The sequence below is a fragment of the Athene cunicularia genome, assembly GCF_003259725.1.
Source record: "Athene cunicularia isolate RWA chromosome 4 unlocalized genomic scaffold, athCun1 chr4_part2, whole genome shotgun sequence".
In the NCBI taxonomy this organism is placed as follows: Eukaryota; Metazoa; Chordata; class Aves; order Strigiformes; family Strigidae; genus Athene; species Athene cunicularia.
Window position 1 is genome coordinate 6,482,736 of NW_020799099.1, and position 23,399 is coordinate 6,506,134.

The 23,399-nt window shown below is 38.3% G+C and overlaps 1 protein-coding gene across 2 annotated transcripts in view; it reads left to right on the top strand.

The window, feature by feature from the left end:
* Positions 1-23,399, top strand: part of NDST4 (N-deacetylase and N-sulfotransferase 4) — a 105,871-nt gene that overhangs the window by 25,385 nt on the left and 57,087 nt on the right. For both annotated transcript variants that reach the window (XM_026848151.1, XM_026848149.1), the window contains one exon: positions 22,742-22,829. In XM_026848151.1, coding sequence (XP_026703952.1) covers positions 22,742-22,829 — 88 coding nt within the window. The remainder of the gene's footprint in view (positions 1-22,741; positions 22,830-23,399) is intronic.

A 23,399-nucleotide genomic window follows, 5' to 3' on the forward strand; every position in this document is an offset into this window, starting at 1 on the left:
ACAGTGTTTTTTAGTTATTGGTTGAATTCAGAAGTGTCTAGTGCTCACAGCCTGTGCTCAGCATCACTATCTTGTGACACATTCCTCTGTCTATGCTTCTGTTAATTTCCTGGATTTGTACTGATTTCTCAAATCCTTTCTCCAAAATTATTCTAAAGTCATAGGTTGTATCGTACCGGAGTATATTTCCAGGATATATGTGGTAGTCTATTTAATTTAGCTTCATTTATTTTAATTCAAATAATTTTCATAACATTTAGGGAATCCATAGGCGCCAAAAAACATGGCTGCTTTATATCAACCTCTTGAGAAGCCTGCATTAACCTGAGTTTTGAAACAATGCATATTAGTTAAAAAGAAGCAATAACAATTGCTTCCTTTATAGCAAAATAACACACTCTATGAAATGATCAAATAGCTTTATAGAAAGGCTAGTCAATGTAGACTTAAAGAGCAGACATAATTATTGCCTTAAAAACATCTGATGTAGCAATAAACACATTACCACTAATCCCATATATAATGCAGTTACTTTAGTAGCAGTGTTGCTTGAGTAACTTTAAATACGTCTTTGTCATCCAAATGTGAACAGAAGAGACAACACTTGGAGCAAAAGCTCAATTTGGTATCATTGGCATTATTCAAATGATTTGAAAATGGCAATGCTCAGAAAAAGGGTGAATAGATGGAAGGATGGACAAACAGATGAAATAACAGAGAAAATCTCAAAGAGAAAATAAGAACTTTGAAAATTAAAATATTTAGCAATAATTAACTAAGCATTTTCTGCCCACCTCTGTATCGTAATGTAGTATGAAAAAAAATCTTTGTCTATGCCTCGTTTCACATTCTTAAATATATCTATGTATGTAAAAATGTACCTGTATACGCATACACTTACACAAATTAAAACTTATGATCTTCTTTGTCTCTTCTATGAATGTATCCACAGACTCTTTCAATTAATACTTTTATTTCTAATATTTAATGTATCCTCCTGTCTTCTTTCCATACAGGCAGAATAATGTAATGGCTTTTAGGTAAAATTCCAGTTTACACAGAGAGCAGAACAATAGCCTAGCAAGAGCTGCAGCTCAGACACTGATCTTGCTGTCCCTCTAAAGTGCAAAATTACTTTATAGTAGATGGACACTATCTATTAATTATCATTCCTGAAAGTAAACATCACATGCCAGCACGTGGAACTTGAAAACTGATAAATCATAAACAGATTACAAAACCAGATAATAGGATAACCTTCAAGCTAAACCTCCTGCTTCATTTCAGAAAAAAAATATCTCTGGTTAAAATCTAGGATGTGGCCACTGCTCCTAGTGAGTTGTGCATTTATCTGCAGGAAGATTTAGGCTTTCCCCAAAGGGCTAGACAATTTTCATAAGGGTTTCCTATTCCCCTGGACATATACAGAGTCCAAATACTCTCACAGAGATATAAGAACAAATGACCTTCTGACTCCATCATTCAACATGAGTCATGCATATCTTGGAATAGTTAGAATGAGTCATATATTGCTTTCAGCAGAGTTTGTCGGAGAATAGTGCTTTGCATACAAACACATCAATTCATCTGGAGAAACTCACTTCAGAAGCAACTATTTGGGAAATTTCATATGGTCTGTGTGTAGCTACTTTAATAAATAAACCAAAAAATGAATGATTTCATTGAACATTTGAAATTTTGACAGTTTGATATAGTTATTTCACTGCTGAAGGGGATGTCTGTGCATCAGAGTTTCTTGGGTATTTTTGCAATGATCATAAGCACACCCACAAAGAATCAAATTTAATGAGACAATCATCCTGTCTTTTATGTTTATGTCACTAGATAATATTCTCGTGACTGGCCAAGCAAAAGACGATAAAGTCATGCAAAACATTAAGGGTTTGTTGTGAAAGCTCAAGCTGTATTAAAACACTGGACGATGCCTTGTGGTTTTCTATTAGATGCTGACTAGTTAGACCTGATGGTCAGTTTTTGACCTATGACCATTGACATGGCAACTCTCCAACCCTTTGTGGAGACACAAGTCAAGGCTCTCCAGCTTAAAACCATGAGCAACAACAGCAAGTGATTGGTAAGCCCTTCATTATTTGCTAGCGTTTATTGGCTCTCTCAGAAAGGTCTGGTAGGTACACCGATCATTAGCTGTAATGCCAGGTCCTGTGAACAGGTACACATTTGTGAATCTTGGGCACCAAACAGTATCTATCAGTCTCTCGCTTTATACCAGACCCTGTGGCAATGCAGCACTGTTAGGGCTTTCAAAGGTTGATGGTAAGAAACTGCAGATGGTTGGCTCCCTAGATGTCAGTCTCCTGAATAAGGCAAATCCCTGCACACCAGGTTAGCACTGCACCAGCACTACTGAATGCTGATCCATCCATCTGTATTGTCAGGTTGCAGTACACTTTATAGTTTCATCTGTTTCTAGGGGTTTTTTGGTTTTGTCATTGCTAAGATATCTAGCAGGCTGAACCAGAAATAGGTGGGAGATTGCCTTTTTCTCTATTACCATGGCCTATGCTACAGGTGCATGACTCTGCCAGTGTCCCCGGAGTAGAGGCAGCCTGTTCTCTGTGCTTAGACAGCAGGGCAGTGCTCACAGCCATAAGTATAAAACTTTCCGTTACCTCAGTTGTTTCCATACTAGGGTTGATTTGGAATATCTGCACTAAGACACACTACAGTGCTGAAGTTATCTGGGGCTAGAAGTTTGCAGAATGCATGAAACTTCACCCATGCTCACACGACTTGCCAAACAGTGGAAATGTGGACATCATAGTGCTGGGATGATCCTGAAGAATGTTCCCCTTCCATAGACTCCAACAGCCCCCTTGCTTAGGAATTCTATGAGATCACTTTGGGTTTTTGGTGTGTGTTGCATGCATGCCTGGAAGCACGTGCTGGGGATTAGATGTCAACAAGTCTCAAATGAAACTCCCCGCTTTCTTATGCAGGCCACCCTGACTCCATTTCCAGAGATCACTGCTACCCTGATACTTTGAAACCCCTCACAGAGACGCTCTCACTTCTTTAATGTGTTTTTGCTGCTGGTACAGATTACTCATTCGCTAGGTTGGGAGAGCTCCCATTTATTTACTGGTGCACACATGCTAGCAGCAACAAGGTTCTCCAGTAAATCCCCATGCTTCTTCATTGCCAGCCTCTTCTCAGTTTGGTAGCGGGATGTCAACATCCGCTTTAGTTTACCGTCATTTGCATTTCATGGCCTCTAATGTCTTATCCATACCTTTATTAGCACTGCTATCTACGCATCCCTTTCACAGTGCCTGTTCTGAATGCACAGTGGTACCAAGTTGGTTTCCACTGTGGTTTCCAAGTGATGTACATGGATGTAGCATAGCTTTGTACCCAACTGTACACATTTTCTGCTGGCAGCAAATAATTACTACATAAATACAGGACATGAGGGCAGTAAAACTTTGTTCTTTGTGAGCCAAATGCACAAGGCAATGTTTCTACAAAGATTTTCTTAGAGTTAAGAGGCAAAAAGTAATTAGAGGACTACTGCCAATAGATCATCATCACCCACAGAGAGGAAGTCACACCTTAAATTTTTAATTTGATGGCAACCTTTTATTCTGGAAACATTGTGCTAATAAAGTAATACTTCTTACAATTAGTCTTCCATCTGTGCCAGAATATACAGTGGTCCCAAAATCAAGATTTCTGTTTATCAGATTCGTCTGCATAGCACCTTCCAGTATGAGTCTTTTCATTTATTAAAATCATATTTATTTCATATTCTTGTTTTTACTATTGAATATGACATTGTAGAAAACCTCTCTAGTTCTACAATACTTACATTAAAATAATTTTTGAATTATATTAATTCATTTTAAAAAAAACCTACAGAAGAATTTTTCAGTCTCATGGGCAATTATAATATAAGACTGTTTAGTGATTTAAATGTCATTTCATGTGGACAAAATTTCTAAGTTTGTAATGGCAGTATTAAATATGATAAATTATAATTAACGGTTCCAATATTTTATACAGAATATTTTATAAAAGTTAAGAAATTCTCACAAGAAATGCCAGGATGAAAACAAAACAAAACTTTTTTTTTTAACCTTAATAGAATTTCATTTTCAAAATGAACAAGAAAATGAAAGGTTAAGTTATTCATAATTTCCTGCAAATCAGTGTATTAGTAAAAACACTTTGGAGCTTTCTGAACAGTGTTTTTGTTCATTAGGATTTGATTTATTGCAACACATTGCATGTATTAAAGTTTTCTGATTTAAAACTCCAGCATTTAGCATTGATTACTATAGCATACGATAAAAAGCTCTTGTATTTCCAGTTAAGGTTGGCACAGAAAGGCAACATGATGCAACATGACATCCTTTAAATATGGGAGCTTCATTAAGAGCAACATTGCCAGATTAGAGTCCAGAGTTTGCCTTACCCAGGCCTGTCGTCCAAGTCCATAGATCTCACAAGCAGTTTCTGCAGATTGGTTAAAGTATACATGGATACAGTTTGGGAAGAAAAGTACTTTCAACAAGTTGAAATTCCTGATGTTGAGCAAAACTTTCATTTTTTTCTTAATTTGCTTTTTGTGAGACAGGGCATGATAAATCCTGGATTCCCTTTTTTTAAAAAAAAAAAAAATAATCCTTTTTTCTTTAATTAGCAGTAAGATTTACTACAAGCTAGTGAAGGTTAAAGTAGTCTGATCCTTTCTGAGGCTGTTAAATTTGAGCAGTAAAGCCCTTATCCCACCTCTGGCTCATTTTAGAAAAGCAGAACCGGTGATCAGCTGTTTTAACTTTCACCTGAAATAAATTAATGCCTCCCCATCCCCAAACATATTCTATTAGCAAAATTAGTATTAATCTCTGATAAAATGCTTTCTTGAAGAAATAAAGATATAGATTAATTTGGGGGATTTTTCCCCCTTCGGTAGCACAAATTATAAATACCATTTACCAAGCCGTGGGAGTTTGTCTAAATATCTGAAAACTTTACTCCTTTTCTATGTTTCTGTTCTTTCTTCGTATTACCAGCATTCTTTTAATCTGCTGTTCACGTTTTCATCCAGACAACACCCAAACAGAAGTGGGATCTATGGTGTGATATACACTCAGCTTCTCTAGAGAACACCCACGCTATTTTTAATACTTCTGATTGGAGAAGGCTGAATTAGTTATCTGAGAGAGTTTATTTTTTTTAATTGATGTAGTAATTTAATTGGCATTTTTGCATTTTTTTTAATCGCAAATTAAATATGTTAAAACCCTTTCCTACTTTTTGACTATTTAGAGATTTATAGATGAGGATTTTAGTTTTCCTTCCTTCTTTCCAACTTCTTTGTGCTATTTATCTTTGGACTAAAAGGGTGAAAAATCCTTCCGAAATGGCAAAGGGGCAAGACAGGGGAAAATTAAGTTTATCTTCTTGTAACTCAGTCCACTTGGACTGCTCCAGTGAAACAGTTTCCCATGGAAAAATGTTGATTTACTAAATGCAGAATGTTCTACTGGAATGTGATTTAAACAATATTATATTCTGCCAGCTCATCTGCTCTGGCAGGCTGAAGGAAAAGTGGGCACTTTGAACATTAAAAAAAAAAAAAAATCCAAAAGATTATAATTAAAAGTAACATTGGAATTGCTGTTCTTCCATAAATTAAAAAATGCAAATAATTCACACTCTGCAGAGAGACTTTTTTAATATGAGACTATCCCAGGAAATAGGTATTTCAAGCTTTTACTGCTTCTTCATTTTATGTAAAAGCCAGAATTATTAATGTAACTTTTACATTACATATTAATCCAAAATATCAACATTTAAGCAATTTCTAAAAACTGTCTCACTATTATACTTGAACTGCCTCAGCTGAATCAGATTGAGTTAAAGTCATGGTCTACAAGGACTTGTGTTTTTCACCCCAAAACATTAGACATTCAAGTAACGGTTGTATAAAGAAGATTTGAATTCACATTTTTGACATCATACCATATTTGCTTGCCTTCCCCAAAACTCACAAAATATTGGCTCTTAAAACTGTCAGTGATTCTTGAAAAGCACAAGTGCTTTTTTGGTTGAGGTCCAATTGTTTTACAGCATAAATCTCAGTCTAATTTTGCGCTCCCCAGGTTTTTAAACTCCTCAGAAGTCTGTAGGTCTGTACATTAGCCTGTTCATGAATAGTGTAGATCAGGATCACTTTAGTTAATAGAAGTTTTGATACTGAGTTTAATATCAAGGGGGTTTGGCCTCAAAAATACTCTTTGCAAGAGAAGCTCTGAGCGTGATCTCGGGACTTCAGAGAGGAAGGGGGCCACAGCTGGCCACCTCTTGGGTGCCTGGGTGCTCCCCCTACCCTCTCTCTTATAGGCACAGACTAAATAGCTATAAGCAAAGAAGACAGGCCAGACATCCTACCTCTGCCTGGTTTATTGCTGCGAATGTGCGAGGAGAAAAGAAAAGTGGGAATCCTAGATGGAACAGGGCCTGTAAGATGCCATGAGCAGCAGGTTGGCCCGGGGAAAACCGGTGTGTTGAACAGCAGAAGGACATGGGAGAGAGGTTCAAGGGATGAGGATCAAAGCTAACCCAGGATCACAGCTATGTTCTCTCCATTTTCTGGTACTATTTAATCCCTAAGGGCTATAAAGACCGAAGACCTCCTTTGTAATAATATTTACTACAGATTTTTCAACAAATTAACACAAATGTTTAGAAATTAATTGAATATACATGAAAAAATAAGCATTAATCTATATGTATCTATAATTAATAGAGACTATAATCTTATTAATTTAGGAAATCTTTAATGGAGCTCCAGGCATAAGTGTGAACTGCTGAGGCTACACTCTGCATGGTTAATAATAACAACACATTTCTTTTTAAAAAAAACAGGTTCAGCTGCAGAATGTGAATTCTTTAATAAAAAAGCTCTGCATGTGTCTTCCTAGTAACATATCCCAAGATTTATGTGCATCATAAACAAATATGTCTGTGGTATTATAAAGTGTAATTCCACTGTATTTGTTATTAGGAAAGGGAATAAGGTTTCCCATATGCTTTCACTATTATTTCAGTTGTAACTGGGAACATGCTGCCAGTACATTATCAGGAAATAAAAGCTACCCATCACTGCTGTAAATATTGCAAGGTGGGTGTTACAGAGCAGCTCTGTGTTAAAGACCAGAGGGGATTTACTCTCAGCAGCAAGTACGTTTCAAAGCTCAGCTACAAGAGACAAAGCCTCGGACTAGTGACAACTTATCATTTGTGTGCTTAATATAAGGAAACATTTAGAGTTTATACACACATTGATTTCAAGAGTTTAGGATGATGCTGAAAGGAGAAATTTCCAAAGATTAGGATCTCAGCTGATATTTGGGTGCAGAATTACCTACACTCAATTTACTCTTCGTCCCTCCTTCCACGATTTCATGAAGGATAGTCCCCTCTCTTCTCTCATGTGTTATCATCCGATACTACAGTGGACTAAGCCATAGAAGTAAAGAAACTGTCTTTAGAAAAGCGAGTTTATTACTCTTTTACCATTGTTATGGTTTACACCAGGGGCATGGCCAACAGGCCCCTGTGTATTGCACTGGGCATTCTCTGAAGGCAATGCAAGTCCATCCATTGACACAAGGGTACAACAGGACAGTGTGGGTGCCGGTTGAATACACTTTGAGTACTCACCAGGCTAGAGCAAAATGACTTGAAACTGTTTAACTGACTAAATGTGTTAGGTGAAAATTTTTGGCTGAATCATGTAATTTCATAAGCATTTGTCCTCGCTTTCTTCCGTTGCTATATCGGGCAATATTCTGTGTTACGTCAGTGTAAGAGGACAAGCTTGTAAACATGAAAAGATACAGTTCACCATAATATATATAGACGCAGATATGTGCCAGTAGATGTACTTGTATGCACAAGTCTGGAAAAGCTCACTGTAGGACACTTAAAAATCAGTCTTCTAATATTCTTCAGCCATTAAACTGACCAAACCCAGCTGATATTCATCATATAGAAATATTCTGAATTTAGTAATTTCAATGGCTGGTTGACGGTGCTATAGCTTCAGACAGCAAAGGCTTGAGGTGTGCTATACCCCAGCAGAGGAGAGAGGGCACAAAGAAGGGAGAACGCAGAGCCTGTAGAAGAGCTTGAGGAATCAGGAAGATTTTCCACAGTGGAAAAATACCAATTGTATTTTAGCTGTTTCTCATCTTACAGTTGCAAACTCTTCAGGAGTTGAACATACACCTGGTCAGACAATCCCGTTTGGGTAGCAGAGCATTAGCCAAGCAAAACCTATCAGAACAATCCAATCCAGTAGTTATGATTTTTAAACAGCTATTCCATATAAAATACAATTATGGCACTTCCTCACAGCTAGGAGAGTAATAGAACCTCTCACTTCAGAAATGAGTGGAAATTTAGTGTAACACCTATAATTAAAAGGTTGATACATTGCTGAATATATTTTTCTGAGTTTAATGATCTGAAGTTACATGGATTCAGGTTTTACACTGCAAGTAGCTACACAGTTTTCAATGAGAATATTTAGAGAGAAAAATATCACCTATAATGACTAGGATCAAAAGCAGTAGATTTAACAGAACTGGCCCAGTAATGTCGCTTTCTGCCTGCCACCAAAATGCATGTGAAGGGCTTTGAAACAGGAAGACTTTTTAAACAGAAAACCAAAACAAATTCCCCTCTCCCAAGGTTTCCTGTGCATCTTTTGTTTCCTGGGATAATACTAAGCAAGCATTTAATGTGCTGGTCAGCTTCAATTTCTTCACTGTTCCTCAGTGCTAGAGACTTATTTACCATAAAGATTGACAGCTGGTATTTTCATATCTGTGAGAACAGAGAAAGAACAAAATTTTCAAGTATTTTGAGACTTAGAAAAGGGTCATTAGAAACACTGATTTTCACTGTGGTATTGTTTTTGTCATCAGACATTATTACATTTGGAAGACATACCCCTTTTTCTAGAGTGTGGGCTGAATCTTTCACCACAAACTATTCCATGTGGAAGGCTCTATATACTATGGGAATGTGTTTCATGGAACTGATAATCTGAGGAAAAAAATAAGGAACTTTGAAATTATGTTCCCATTGTCTCCCAAGCAGCCAAGAAAACATGTTGTAAAAGACATCAGTAAACAACCTCCGATTAAAAAATGCTTGCTAGAATGTTTACGCTCCCTTCCAAATAATTCACTTTGTGTATTTACACCATAGCACGGCATTCATCCTGGGTAATTTAGAAAATCAGGGATAGGGAGCTTAAAGAGAGCACAAGCATACCTTTCAAACACAAAATACTTTGTAGATGCACAATGCTTGGGGAAATTCATTGCATTCCAATACCAAAAAAAGGTTCTTTGTTAGAAGAAGTTTTAGAAGCCCTGGGGATAAGTCATCCCTGTCAAGAATGATTTAGCAGTATCTAGAAAGGGATGAGCTCCATCAGACAGTACGAAATTTACCCAAAATCTCTCTTTCTCGCTGGTAGCTGAAATTCCCTGCCAGACCTTCCACCGATGGGGCAAGGGAGCAGCTACTCTCCTTGCTCAGCGTCTTTTCCAGAGCTCAGGGAGCCAGTCAGTCCTATTCCTCACACAGGGGTCTTGGGATGGGTTGGCTTGCCATGAGCACCTACCCAGGGTTAAGCTGGGAAGGCCAGAAGGGACCACTGGGCTAATTTGGTGTGACATCCTAAATAATATAGGGCGTAGAAACTCATATAACAATCTGGGCATCCAGCTTCATCTGTCACAACCAGCAGAATCCTGGAATTATCTGCTGCCTCTGGATATGCCTTGGGTTGTGGTGCCAAGTAGAAGGACTCCCTGTTATCAGAAGTTTCCTTCCTAGAAGTCACTGGAAGGGCTGAAAGACTTCTTTATACTTTTCAACAATTACCTTATACCACTTGAATTTCTCAAGGGTACAGGTTGGAGGTTTTTTCAAGTCTCTAATCTAGAGTGATCTGAATAAGGGCAGTACTTCAGTTTTGCTCTGAGTATAATTTTCCCTCTTTTTGGAAAGGGAGGGTGATACTTTTTAATTATACATCTATGACCCGAAGCATTTCCTCTGGCTCTTAGAGAGATTTGGTCTCAACTTTACCTAAAATTACTTAATTTTATGAAAAAGTAACCTACTGAAACCTCTGAAATGGTTGATTTCAAATTTGTCAACCTCGTTTGGTTATCGGGCTTGATTTTATTGAAGAACATACTGGCCTTTGATGTTTCTAGCATTGAATAGAAACTTCCCATGGGCGTTGCCATTTTGCTTTGGATCTTCCAGCTTCCTTCTCTGGACAATTTACTGTGTCTTCCAAGTACTGGGAAAGATAATAAAGCAGTGGTAAGCAGGAGGATTTTCTAGGATGGAGGGATTTTGAACCCATTCTTGAAGACAAAACAGGCCTTATCTCCCTCTACTCTAAACTTGGACGTGGGGTGGCAGAAGCAGTCTGATCTCTGGTAAAAAGAGATGAGCATGGTGTAAAGCAAGAGCATTTGCCTTGAAATTCCCTTTTCATTTTATAGAAATTTCCAGTTCCAGTTAATAAACATGATCAAAACACTGAAGTGAGCTCCCTAGATAATGCATCACAAAGAAGGAATAAGGGTCAAAAAAAGTTAAGCTCTGCTAGAGAAGTATTAAACATCGCTAAAATATTAAAAAGCAACACTTAATCCTAGCGATTTTTAAAGCACATCTTTGACTGTCAAAATTTTGCAAACTCCAGTTTTCAGAATAATTGATGAAAACATGGAAGTCTCCACAACACTACCAGGGAAAGCTGAGTGATAGGAGTTTTGTAGTGAGCTATCCTTTTGTTCTCGAACAAAGAAAATTGTAATGTTGACACAGATTTTTGCGAGTTAATCAATTTTAGGGACTCCAGTTCTAGTACAGTTACACCTTTTACAGACTGCAGTTAGATGTCTAATTGCAACCCACTGAGGATAAAAGAGGACCTATAAATCTAACAGATTGATGAACTAGAATTTGGTCTTTCTGTAAAATAGAAGCATTCCTAGATCATTAGGAGTAAACGCAAAGGAGACTGTGTGATATGGGCATTTTACTTGTAACTTGGACAAGAAACATTCCACAATAATTTAAAAGACAGCCCTTTCTCAATCTTAAGGCATTTACTTTGCCCAGACAGAATACCAGAAAATGGTTTTATAACTTTGCTGCGAGGTATGCTCTCACTTACAGTGTAACTAAGTGTGACTTTTTCTACACATTCAGGATCTACCTTTCTCTCTCCCATATAGAGAACAATGAAATAGATGGGCAAGGCTAGACTGGAAAAGGACAGCTGCTGCCTGACTGTCTTCTTGCTCTCACCCATCTCCAAACTTTGTGGGAGCACCTCAGCACAACCATCAGTGTTTATGGGGTCCACAGGGATTTGGGGTTTTGTAGCTGCTGGCAGAAGTGTTGGGCCTGCCCCAGCAGCTGCTCTGCGCTGCCTAGGGAAGTGGTTGAGTCACCATCCCTGGAGGTATTTAAAAGACATGTGGACGTGGCACTTAGGGACATGGTTTAGTGGTGGACTTGGCAGTGTTGGGTCAATGGCTGGACTTGATGATCTTAAGGGTCTTTTCCAACCTAAATAATTCTATGATTCTGTGGTGCTCCTTGATATCCCATCAACTTAGACTCACTGATTTCTGATTTCTACAGAGAGGGTGGGCAATGGGCAGACTTAAAAAGGGGAAAAAAAAACCCGACCACAGACACAGCTGGTGCATAGGCGCTAGAGGTGATGTGAAAGGTGTATATATAAACAATTTGAGTGAATGATTTGAGGTTCCCATTCCATACTTTAGAAGGGGTTATAAGGAAAAATAGCAGTTAATGATAAGAAAGACAACAGAATTGGAAAAGTCTGCACACCGGGCAATAGATTTTAAAAATATTACAGATAAAAAACTGCCAAGGAGAGACATGTTTCTGCTTTGTCCTTCTGTATTTGGATATTTTGGACATTTCCATTTTTTACCACTGACAGCAGGAACAGGAACAGAGAATTAGCAACTGTTGTGGTTTCCTTGTTCCCCCTCCCAGACCACAAGGTTTAAAAGCTCTTCATTTAAACATATGGAAGTATCCTCTTAAAGCCACTAGTTATATCCATCATCACACAAACACGCCCATTCTGACAACTGAAGGACAGACCTGAATTTTGAATATATCACTTCGGTTTCAATCACTCCTCTATGATTTAATGTGTGTTTAAACAAAAATCTTAATTCCACCACAAAGCATATACATCAGTTGGTTTTTAAGCAGTAAATTTAAAGTAGAAATTTGGGATTGCTGGTAGGAGTTCAGAATTTTGAGATAAATGTCCATGATGAGAATTTTAAGGAATTTTTATTTCTATGACAAGGTTACCCAAGCAAATTATTTTCAAGAGCAGTAAAGGAGCAGAAAACCACTCTGATTAAACCTTAGTACATCCAAATCCATAGATTAAAGATGATAAATAAGGTAACCTCCATTAGTCCGGCCTTTAAATATTTTATAACAACTGAGTGTCCACCTATGACAGGTTGGGGGTTTTTTGTTGGTTTGTTGGTTTTTTTTTTTGCTTAAAGAAGCAATTCTGAGCAACCAAGAAACAAGAAAGATAGCATATACAACTAAAATAAAATGCAGTTATTACTTATCCTTTACTATGTATTTGTATTATACCAAAGAAGGGGAAACTGATCTTTTTTTGGCACAGTGCAAACATTACTTGAGAGGAACTGGAAATATTAATATCTGTGTTTTACCATTAGTGCCATACAACACAATTACTGACACCAATACAGTTTGCAACAGGATCCTTATTGCTGAACATGATATTTTTAATAACATACTATTTTAAAACTTGATGCTGTCCCTTTAAAGCCTTGAGATGTTTTTTCCAACCAATACTTATTTTAAGGAGCGGTGTGTGTGATTGATTGGAGCTAGATGATGGTTCTGCCTCTGCCTTTCTGGCCTCTCTCATGCTAGCACTCCAACTGAATGACAGACAGACAAACCCTACCTGCCTCCTGTAGTTGTGGATACAGGACAAGATGTAAGAAGCATCTCTTGTTTCCTTGTACAGGCCAAGGAGAACTGCAGCTGTAGGGAGCATGGGAGCTGAGGCTTTTTGCTCTTTATAGACCACACAGCCTCTGAAAGGAGTAGAAAACAGCAGAAAACGGTGTAAGGCTGTACTCAGTCCTCCCCAGAGAGCAGCCAGCAAAATTATCAGACTGCAAAAAGAAACAGCCTTCATCTCCATGAAGGGTTGGGACATTCATCTGGGTAGGGGTAAGGCTGTCACTGCACACCATGCAGTGGGGTTGGCTGCCTCCACACCGGGGACCAGTTCCTCCTCCAAAATCTTATTCTAAGCCTGCACTGGGTGCAGGCTACAGCTGGAGAAACCATTTTAGCAACAGGGCAGCATCCTGCTGCTGAGATCTGCCATGAACTCAAAGTCTAAGGTGGGAAAATATGGCTCAGTTCAGAGGTCGATTCAGGCATAAGGCAAAGAGACCTTTATGTCCAAAGGGAGAAGGAACCAGCAGAACAAACTGCAGACTTGATCTGTTTTTTCAGATAAGCATCTCTTAATGAAGGGCTGCCTTTACTGAATCTGCTTGGTGGCAACCAAATGATTGCAGCTGAACAGATTAAAAGAGAAAGATAGTGGTGAAATTTCACATTTGAACATATTTTCCAGCACAGTCTGCAGCAACAGGAGGAGGAAAGGTTGATAGACATCACATAGATTCTTCAGTTCCTTCCCAGAAAGCTGAGCTATTAATACAGCTATTAAATTCTGGCTCAAATAATAAAGAGTTGCGACATTGCTAATGTTGATGTTGCTGTCACATTACAAACAAGGAAGAAGGGGCCATGCCCTTGCAAGGACCCTGTACCTGGGTTGTGATCTCATTCAGAGAGCAAAATACCACAGTTGAGTGGGCAGGTGGCCTGGGAGAAGATGGGAGAGCTATTTAAATTAGACTATGCATTCCTGATCTTGTTGTTTGATTTAAAAACTGAATAGCCTTTCTTCAAGAGATTTCTTTTGGTAAAAATGCTTAAGCTTTTGAAAAATCAGAATTGATAAGAAATAAGCTCTAAGCCCCTTTACTGCCCTGCTGAAAGTGCCACTGGCTCCTGTCCCTGCTGTTTGGGCTGGTTTTTCCCCTTCCAGAATTTGTCAGCAGATTTGGTTAGTATTCCTAAAAAATCCTTCAGAATAAGTAGTGATTTATATTAAAGAGCCTCAGTGATTTCCCAGATAGGCTGTAAATCTTTCCAGTGGATAACGCTGACACAGAACAGCAATCACTGTTAGCAGGTAACCACTGCAGCCATACCCGGCTCCCAAGGTATCAGTAGCAGGTCCTGTGGCTGCTCACTGCCGTGCCTAATGCCTTTGATCTTCCCCAGACAGATACTGCTGGAGAATTGGAAGCAATTGCATTTACTCATCTATGTGGTCCTGGTTAAAATAAACCCTGCTTTCTATTAATGCTTTTTATTTTTAATTTATACTTTTTGCCTTGTTAGACTGTCCCCTTGCACTGAATTTGAAAATTTTGCTGCTATTATAGATTTTCTAACAAGCACAAGATGGTTGGCTATGAATTTATTTTCCAAGAGAGACTGAACAATTGACATGGCTATTTACTTGCCTGCACTCACACATGTGCAGCTGGCCAGGGTGCTCACTTACTGCTGTGGTATCTCTGTCACTGCTGTAGCATCATCTCTCCTATAATATTTACTCAAAAGCCACCTTCTGAGTTCTCAATAATGTTATTAGCCGGTTAGTCATGAGTAGCTAGGAACATTGGTGCAGTATCATCCCATTCGTCTCATTCAGCTAAAACTAGCTGTACTTTTACTGGAAGATGCATTCCTCTGTGCTGAATTAAATGTAATTAGATCCCTGACAGTTTTCCAGCTTTAGGATGGAGTTACAAAAGAGCAGCAAAAGTAGATCTGATAAATTGGGTATTCCACTCATAAAGGAAGAATAATTCTTCTGTTTGCAATAAACATATTACATATAAGCTCAAAACATGATTTTTTTCTTGCTTCAAATAAACCCACATATCCTCTCAGACCTCACACTAAGCTACTCAAGGGAAATGCTGAACAGACTCAAGTAATAGCTGTGTAATAAAAAATAGATCTTCAGACAGAGTTGGCTGTGTTCAGCACCATCAGAGACCTTCCTATTAATTATTTATATGGCACTATAGATTAGCATAGTACTTTACAGAAATAAATACAAAAAGATGTGAAATCCCATATCTCAGGAAGGCAGGGCAATGGCCAAAGCCCTGCTCACCTCACTGGGTATGGCCAGTGGACTACACTGGGAATTATACTGTTTGTATAATGTCCTGGCTGAAAAGTGTCTTAAGAGGGAATGTAAATAAATCTGTGAGGGCTGACAGTTGCACATTGATCCCAGGCCTGGTTAACTGCTATTCAAGTCAGTTTTGGCATAGGGTAAATAGTACGAGTGATTTCAAAATCCCATTAAGGATTTGTCTAACTTTAACCCCTCAACTCCTTTCAAAATCTAGCCAGTAAGTCAATAATGCGAATTCTTTATAATTCCTATATTACAGTATTAAAGAGTTTTCTATTAAAATTCCGTTATAAACCTGTGAAGTGGGCTGAAATCCTCACCACGCAGAAATCAATGACTCAGCTTCATTGGGTTTATAAATTCCTCACTGGTTTGTGTTTTAAGAAGTGCAGATACAGCTGGTTTGATTGACCCACTTGTGAAAGAAATTTGTTCTGAAACTAAGGAACCTGGAGTCCTTCTTTTGCAGTGACCCTGTCAGTGATGTCAGGCTAGACACCACTTTTTTTTTTTTTTTTTTTTTTTTTTTTCATTTAATTCAGCTTTCCTATCAGAAAAACAGCTATTTCACACCATGCTCATGATGGTTACTGTGATTATTACTATTTCATGGTAGTCCTATGAAGACTGCATTGGCTTTGAAGATTGTCAAGACCACATCAGGCATTGTCAGATTTTTTCCTAGCATAGATTTCAGGGAGGGAGCAAGAGCAGGAAGAGGCAATCAAAATCACACCCTGGCAGCAGCTGCTTACAGTGGAAAGAAACATTGCCGAAAGTATTCTTCTCTTTTTTTTCTCTGCAAATTTTCAGCAGGAAATCAAGAGCAAAACTTCTACTTTCCACAGACCACCAGCAAATTGCTGCACAGAACAGCTTGGGAATGAACCTCAGGGCTATATAACTGCAAAAACATTAAGGACAGATGTTAGAAACAAGAATGAATAAATGCATTAAAAGGCTTCTTGGTATTAATAACAAGCATGTAGCATAGAAAAGTGTCTTGAAGTGAAAAATATGGGGAAAATTTTCATCAAATCTTAAAATAATTTTGGTTGGAAAGGATTTCTGGAGGTGATATAGTCTAAGCCCCTGCTCAAAGCAGACAACTTCAGAGTTAGATCAGATCATATCTCAAAAGACATAAGATTCTTCAAGCTGTCTGCACAACCTGTCCCAGGCAAAAATCCTGTTTACTAAGCACTGTATATAAACATCAAGTATAAAATTATTTCCTGTAACAAATATCTACATTTATATATTTGCACGTATTTTACAGCTGTAGTACATATAAATAAATAGTAATGTGTATATAGTGCATATATCTATGTATTTTAAGCACAAGAAAGAAAGATGGAAATAAAGAGAGAGGAAGAGAGGCAGAGGAGAGGAGAGAAAAAAGGAAAGGAAAGAAAGGGAGAAAAGGAGGGAGAAAGAAAGGGAGAAAGGAAGAAAAGAAAGAAACTTCAGCAGTGGAATCACTACCCAGCACTAGGATCCATTTCCAAATGAATGATGACTTTGAGTAATGGCAAGTTAGCCCATTTTTTGACAAAATTCTCAGTCATATCCCTCAGATGGTGATGGGGCAGCGTAACCTTAGCTATGTAACCCTGCGATGCCAAAGCTGGCACATTCTTCCACACCAGAAGCACTTCCTAGAATGAGCATGTGGAAATAGAATAATTCGTGATGACAGAGAATTATAGATACATTAAAAAGCAGAAATATCTAACTTTCCCTCCTTCCCTTGATCTCTCTTCAAATTGCATGAATCCTTTCTCATCTGCCCTCCACATGGACAGGCTAGGGTGTAAATTGGGATCAGGTTTCCTTGGACAGCTCTACCTGGTGGAGTCCCGCAAAGGCTGAGGACCCTGGGCACCATGATCACAGAGATCCATGCCACAGAAACAGCAGCCTCCAAGATCTTGAGTTTTTGCTCATTCAAGAATTCACATTCACAATACTGCCTCTGGAAGGCCACATGTATGACCAGGAGCCCAAAGAAAACATTGGGATTCCTGCTCCACACCGGGGGTAGTGTCATCCTGCAAGTCTTGGGTCTCTCCTAGGCTTCTCCTTATGCTCTCAGACACGTTCAGTGACTTCTGGGAAGGTCCTGAAACACCTGCAAGAGTCAGGAATTTAGTTCAGTTTTGCAGAAATGAAGTTTAGAGCTGTTACAAGGACATTTTGACAATTTCCTTTTTCATGCTCAACAATGTCTATTTTTCACAAACTGTTAGGATTTGCCTCCAAAAACAAATTTTAAGTTTTCACCAACTGTTCTCGCAGGCACTGGTCCCTTCTTTCCCAAATATCCTTCCTGTCTCTACCACTATTGTCTGCCACGTGAGCAGCTTCTCAAATGGGAGGCACATGAACCAATGTTTGTTAGCCTGTCTTTAAGATGGTGACAATGTCTAAAATGTTAGACAAAGGACAAGGATCTATGTATTAATTCCTGTAATTAATCCTTTTTTTGGTTTGACTAAAATTTCCACTCTGTATTTTCAAAGAAAGGAATCACCAATCCCCTTTATGTGCATTTGCACACGCACAAACACACAGTTGAGACATATACCTCTGTCTCACTACAAACAGCCCCCAATATTGAACACATTTGTCTCTCTTTCCCCTATAAGAAATATGAGATTTGTTTTTGTTGGTTCAATTAATCTGTCCTCTGTCCTCTGCACCCTATGAATCATTGCACATGCAAAGAAGGGCTCATGCTTTAGCAGTAGTATTGATCCACCTAGACCTTTGGGTTAGGAGTAAAGCCTCTTTAATTACTTTGTCTGACTTTCAGGGTTTGGTTGGTTGGTTGTTTTTTTGGTGTTTTTTGTGGGTTTTTTTTATCACAGTGTCTTGGCAAGACTCATACCACGTTTTAGTGTTGTTATCACTTAGCTTAGATTTTGAGTTTTGGTCCCCAGAGGAACACCTTCTACCTCAGCCAGGCCTGCCCCTGCTTGGCATCAAAATCAGAAAAAGTCATTCTTTTACCTTCTCTAAGGATTTGATAACCTCTACACTTTCCTTAGCCAGAGGTGTTTTGACCTTTAATTAAAAGGAAAATTTGTTGTCTTCCATTCAGAAGGCAGCAAATAATGAACTCATTAAAATGAGGTTAGTGTTCAGGCCTTAGAGCAATAAGAGCTGAAGTCTCATTAGCAGCTAACAATCCAGAACATAGCACATAAATAAACCTAATATGGCAGAGCAAAATGCCTTGGTGCATTAAATTTAAGCAGAATCAAATGTTTACAGTCAATGATGTCTGGGGCATGAAGTTTTAATGTACTTAATAAAGGAAAGCAAATTGCTTCCTATTAGGCATGAAATGTTACTGCAGAAATTGCCAAAAAAAGTTTATTATGTAAATGAAGGATAGAGTTATAATTAACAAGGACATAGTGGGAAAATATCACTTTTTCTTAATAGATGCACCAATTATAAAGAATAAAGACACAGCAACTTCAAATCTACAAAAGGTAATTATATGGATTCATGTAAAAGACTGCTGAATGTAAATGCAATATAAAGAAGAAACCGTATCTTGTGGATGTCACAGAGAGAAGCCACACTGACAAAGCAAAGAAACAATTAATTCACTGAAACCTAAGAGTTTTGAGAGATTCCAGGCAATAAAGGTTTTGCATTTGAAAGAACAGCCTGAGTTACCTTAAAAAAAAACCCTCACTTAGCCCGAGACCAAGACATGCCTGTTTGTCCATGTGCAGGTGGGCTCCATGGTTCTGTCCTTGGAGAATGATAATTATTTAGCATGATTTAAGTGTCCAAAACTAAAACAACAGTGAGTTCCAGCTGTTGCTTTAACACACCCTCATGAGTTCAATGGGGAATGCTAACTGTTTTTTTCATGTGCAAGCAGCTTTCCTTCACTTACTGCTCTTTTAAGCCCCAGTACTCAGAGGAAAAAAAAAAAAAAAAGTAATCCCACTGACTCTGAGGAAAAGATACACACTGGCAGATAGAACTCAAAAACTGTAGTCAGATGAAATATCCAAAACAAAAATCTTCTTTACAAAACAAGATTTGTCATGCTTTTCTTTTTTTAAAATCCACATTCCTCCACATGAATTTCCCTTCTGCTGAAGTTGTGGGCAGCGCCTACCATTTCTGCCTCAGTGAAGGCAGCGAAGTCCTGAGGCCAGCACTTTGGGATGGGGATGGGACAGGGTTGGAGGAGCCAGAGGGCTGCCAAGGGGCGCTGGGGACAGCACGGCACCACCTGTCAGAGTGTAAAGAGCTGTGTTTTCACCTGGTGTTGGGCAGGATTTCCAGCTGTTAAAATTCAGTAGCCCTTCTCTACCCTGTAAAACCCTTGATCATGTGAAGGCTGCACAAGTCCCAGAAACATTTCTGACGCTGGTTGCCAGGGATGGGCAACTCTTCCATCCTGCACCACCCAGGAGCTGGAGGACTGACCGAGCAGCAGTGGTTGCAGCTCACCTCACAAACAGGCAAACAGGCAGGGATACACCCACCCGGGAGAGCAAGAGAAGGGGGATGCCAGAAAGTTGTCTGCTCTTCTCCTGACACGGCACTTTTCTATGCTGCATGCCATTAAGATCTCTGCCTAGATGAGAAAAAAATTCTCTTTATTTACTGTGCACAATTACCAGCGAATGCAGTATGAGTCATTAGCAATTTTGTTTGAATAGATATGTATTAAAAATAAGGAAGGCAGACCCTTATTACCTAAACAGAGATTGTTTTTTTTATATAAAGGGTGTGGAAGACGTTAACCTCTGCTCTATAAATGGGCAAGTAGTGACAAAATAAGTTTGGACTGACTTAGCTGACAGTATCTTCTTAGTATTAAAATTAGGTGAGGTCATGAAAATGAAGTTTGTCTGCGTATTCCATAAATTAATATGCACATATGGAAATTGCAATTAAAAAAATCTTTAGGACCAAGCCAAATGCAGTTTGAGTGACAGATTTGCCCTTTAGACAGAGAAAAATGCTTGACACACTGCAGGTTACAGGATTTACATCTTAATCCTCACTCTGTTTTTAATGAGACCTTACTGGGCTGGAAGGCTTCTGTCTATCCTGCAGCTCTGTCATCTTACTGAGATGTGAGTGTGAGGCAAATTAGAGAGAAAAAACGAAGTGATATAATGATGTTTGTTTCATGTACCTTCTTATACTATATGTTAAGTGATAAAAATTTCTCAGGATGTTCTTTCCTCAAAGGAAAATTGAATTGATTTTACTTAGCCCATCAGTCTTTCTCAACATATATAAAACACTCTAGATAGGGTGGAAAATTATGTTCTAAAATATAATGACTCGGATTCTATGCTTGTAATTTTAATGGTTTCATTTTAGTGCCAGATTTTACCAACTGAGGATTTTCCTCAATGTCTTAGCTAACAGTGGGGTTGATCTCTGATGTTTTATATTTTTGTGAACATCTAAGTTATTATATATTATGTAAATATAGTCCCACATGTGAAATTGTCACAGGATTGACTATAATCAACTTACTAAATGTCTGGCAAGATAGGCTGGAAACCATAGTGCTGTCTTAATATTTAATGCTAAAGCACAAGATTTATTGTCATTACTTTATTTCCTTTAGCAGGGAAAGGAATTTGCTTGGTGACTATTGTCGTTGATAACCACTATCTTTGTTTTACATCTTCCTTAACACCCAGTAAATGTTTCTATTTAAAAATGAAGGCAGATGCACACTGTCTGACAATCTTTTGTATTACACTCCCAAGCTGCTTGGCACCTGAACAATGTGTCTTTAGAAGGTGGCTGTTAGCAAATGATGCCTTAGAAGAGGCTTGTGCTCCAACATGCATGGTGCCCAATTATCTGCGTAATTAGGAGGGAGTCAGTAACTTTAAGAAGTTGATGTCCTACAGCAAATGCTGACAGTAGCTGACAGCACCTCTCAACCAATTGCGGTGCAAAGGAAATATGATGAATCATGAGACCACAGAAACCTGCCCTGCTTAGTTCCGCTTCACTCTGGACTAGGATTGCACGGGCCATCAATCTCTATCTCAACTGCTTAAACCCAAGTTTTGTCTATGGTGGACTGACAGTACTTTTGGTTTATGGTCACAAGTAGAGTTTGTTGTTGTTGTCATTTCAATTTAGACCAGTGGGTTGAGCAAAAAGGTAAAACTATTTTCCTGTAATGTTAAGTGAAATTACTAATGACCATACAAAATGTAATTTTTCAAATGAAAGGAAACATTAGCTGGACTTGGACTGTGTGTAAACTACTGCATTCATTTTGTCTTTGAACTGTGCAAGAACATGAACATTCAATCAATAGAAATGTTATTAATAGATAATGGAAAAAGTTCTCAAGAGCCACATAATGGAGACACGGAAAATTGATGAAAATAGAGCTTATAACCCATTCAACATTGGCAAGACCAATAGGGAGATAAATGCACTATCCATCTCACATATGTAGCACGTCCAAATTATGTGGGCTGGTGATTGAAAGCGGACAGATATCTGTGCAGCAAGGACTATCTTTAGAAGCAGTGCAGAGCTGACAACTAACAATAAATGTAGATAGCTCACATAGGCTAAACCATCTTTTCTCTTTCTCCAGTGGCTGAAAATATGTCCAAGAAAAAATTGATAGGTGACCAAGACTACACCTATTTCTTCTAGAAGCAATACCCCTTTCCTCTATTTCATTTAGATTGGTCTTATATTTTGCTTGGAGGAAAGAATGAAGATAAACAGGGATTTAATTTCTGACATGGACACTACTTCCACCATAGGTCAAAACTGGAGTTTAGTTACACTCACACTTAAGCTTGAATTTGATATTCAGACACAATCAAAAATGTTTCTGCAGGTAAGTAAATCCCAACACCTCCACATCTGGATGGCAAGTAGTATTCCTAATATTATGTTGGGTTTTAAGCACATTTTATCAAGCTTCGTTAATAACCCAAAGTATGGGTGTCGTAGTGATTTAGTATATTGCTGCCTCTGAATTGGCTGGATTCAAGTCCTGCCATAGATCACCACAAACAATGTATAGTATCTTGGTCCAAGTTACAGAACCATAACCTACTTTGGTACTTAGCCACTTATCACTAGCATTGCTAGACCATCACACTCTGAAGGAACAAATTAAGCTCACTGTAATAGTCTTATAAAAAGAATGAGCCCAAAATAAAATGTGAAACATTTAACAGGATCTTTTTTTTTTTTTTTTTTTTTTTATGAGGCATTCCAAAAATTAATATTAATTTTTCTAAATGCATGTTAATTTCTTATTTATTTCAGGCTTTACTAGAGACTCAAAATTTACTGCGCACTCAGGTTGCAAATTTTACCTTCAACCTTGGATTTTCAGGAAAATTTTACCACACAGGTAAGAAGGAACTTCATGCTCTCAGGTAGCTGCAGTTAAATAGGTGACAGGATTTTAAAGCTAGCTTTAAACGTGCCCTTTTAAAATAACACGTGGACTCAGTGAAACAGTGGGAAATACATGCTCCACCGTTTTAGGATCCAGTGTCTAATTCACTGTCCAAAGGGGCAAAGGTACACCACTGATGAGCTTCTCAGGAACACGTAGATGCCCTCGGTGCTTTTCTGAAAGATCTGTGGTCGTGAATCTTAGGGTTATAAAGGAGGCAAAGCAGCTGCTAACATCTCTATAATTCCACGAAAGGCATACTAATGTTTTTCCAGCGTGATAGGTATGATGAAATATAAAAGATTGGAAAAATCATGTCTTGTAACCGCTGAAGAGACAGAATTAGTTGAATGGGATGCAAAAGATTTTCTTATGACTATCTATCTCATTGGTCTGCAAATCTGGAGGGATAATAAAAGGAAAACAAGATTAAAAGAAATTTGTATTTAAACCCTGCTCCTTTCACACTCTATGCAGTAACAAGTTGCACACTTGCACTGTGTTTCTGTGGAAGATTGGGCA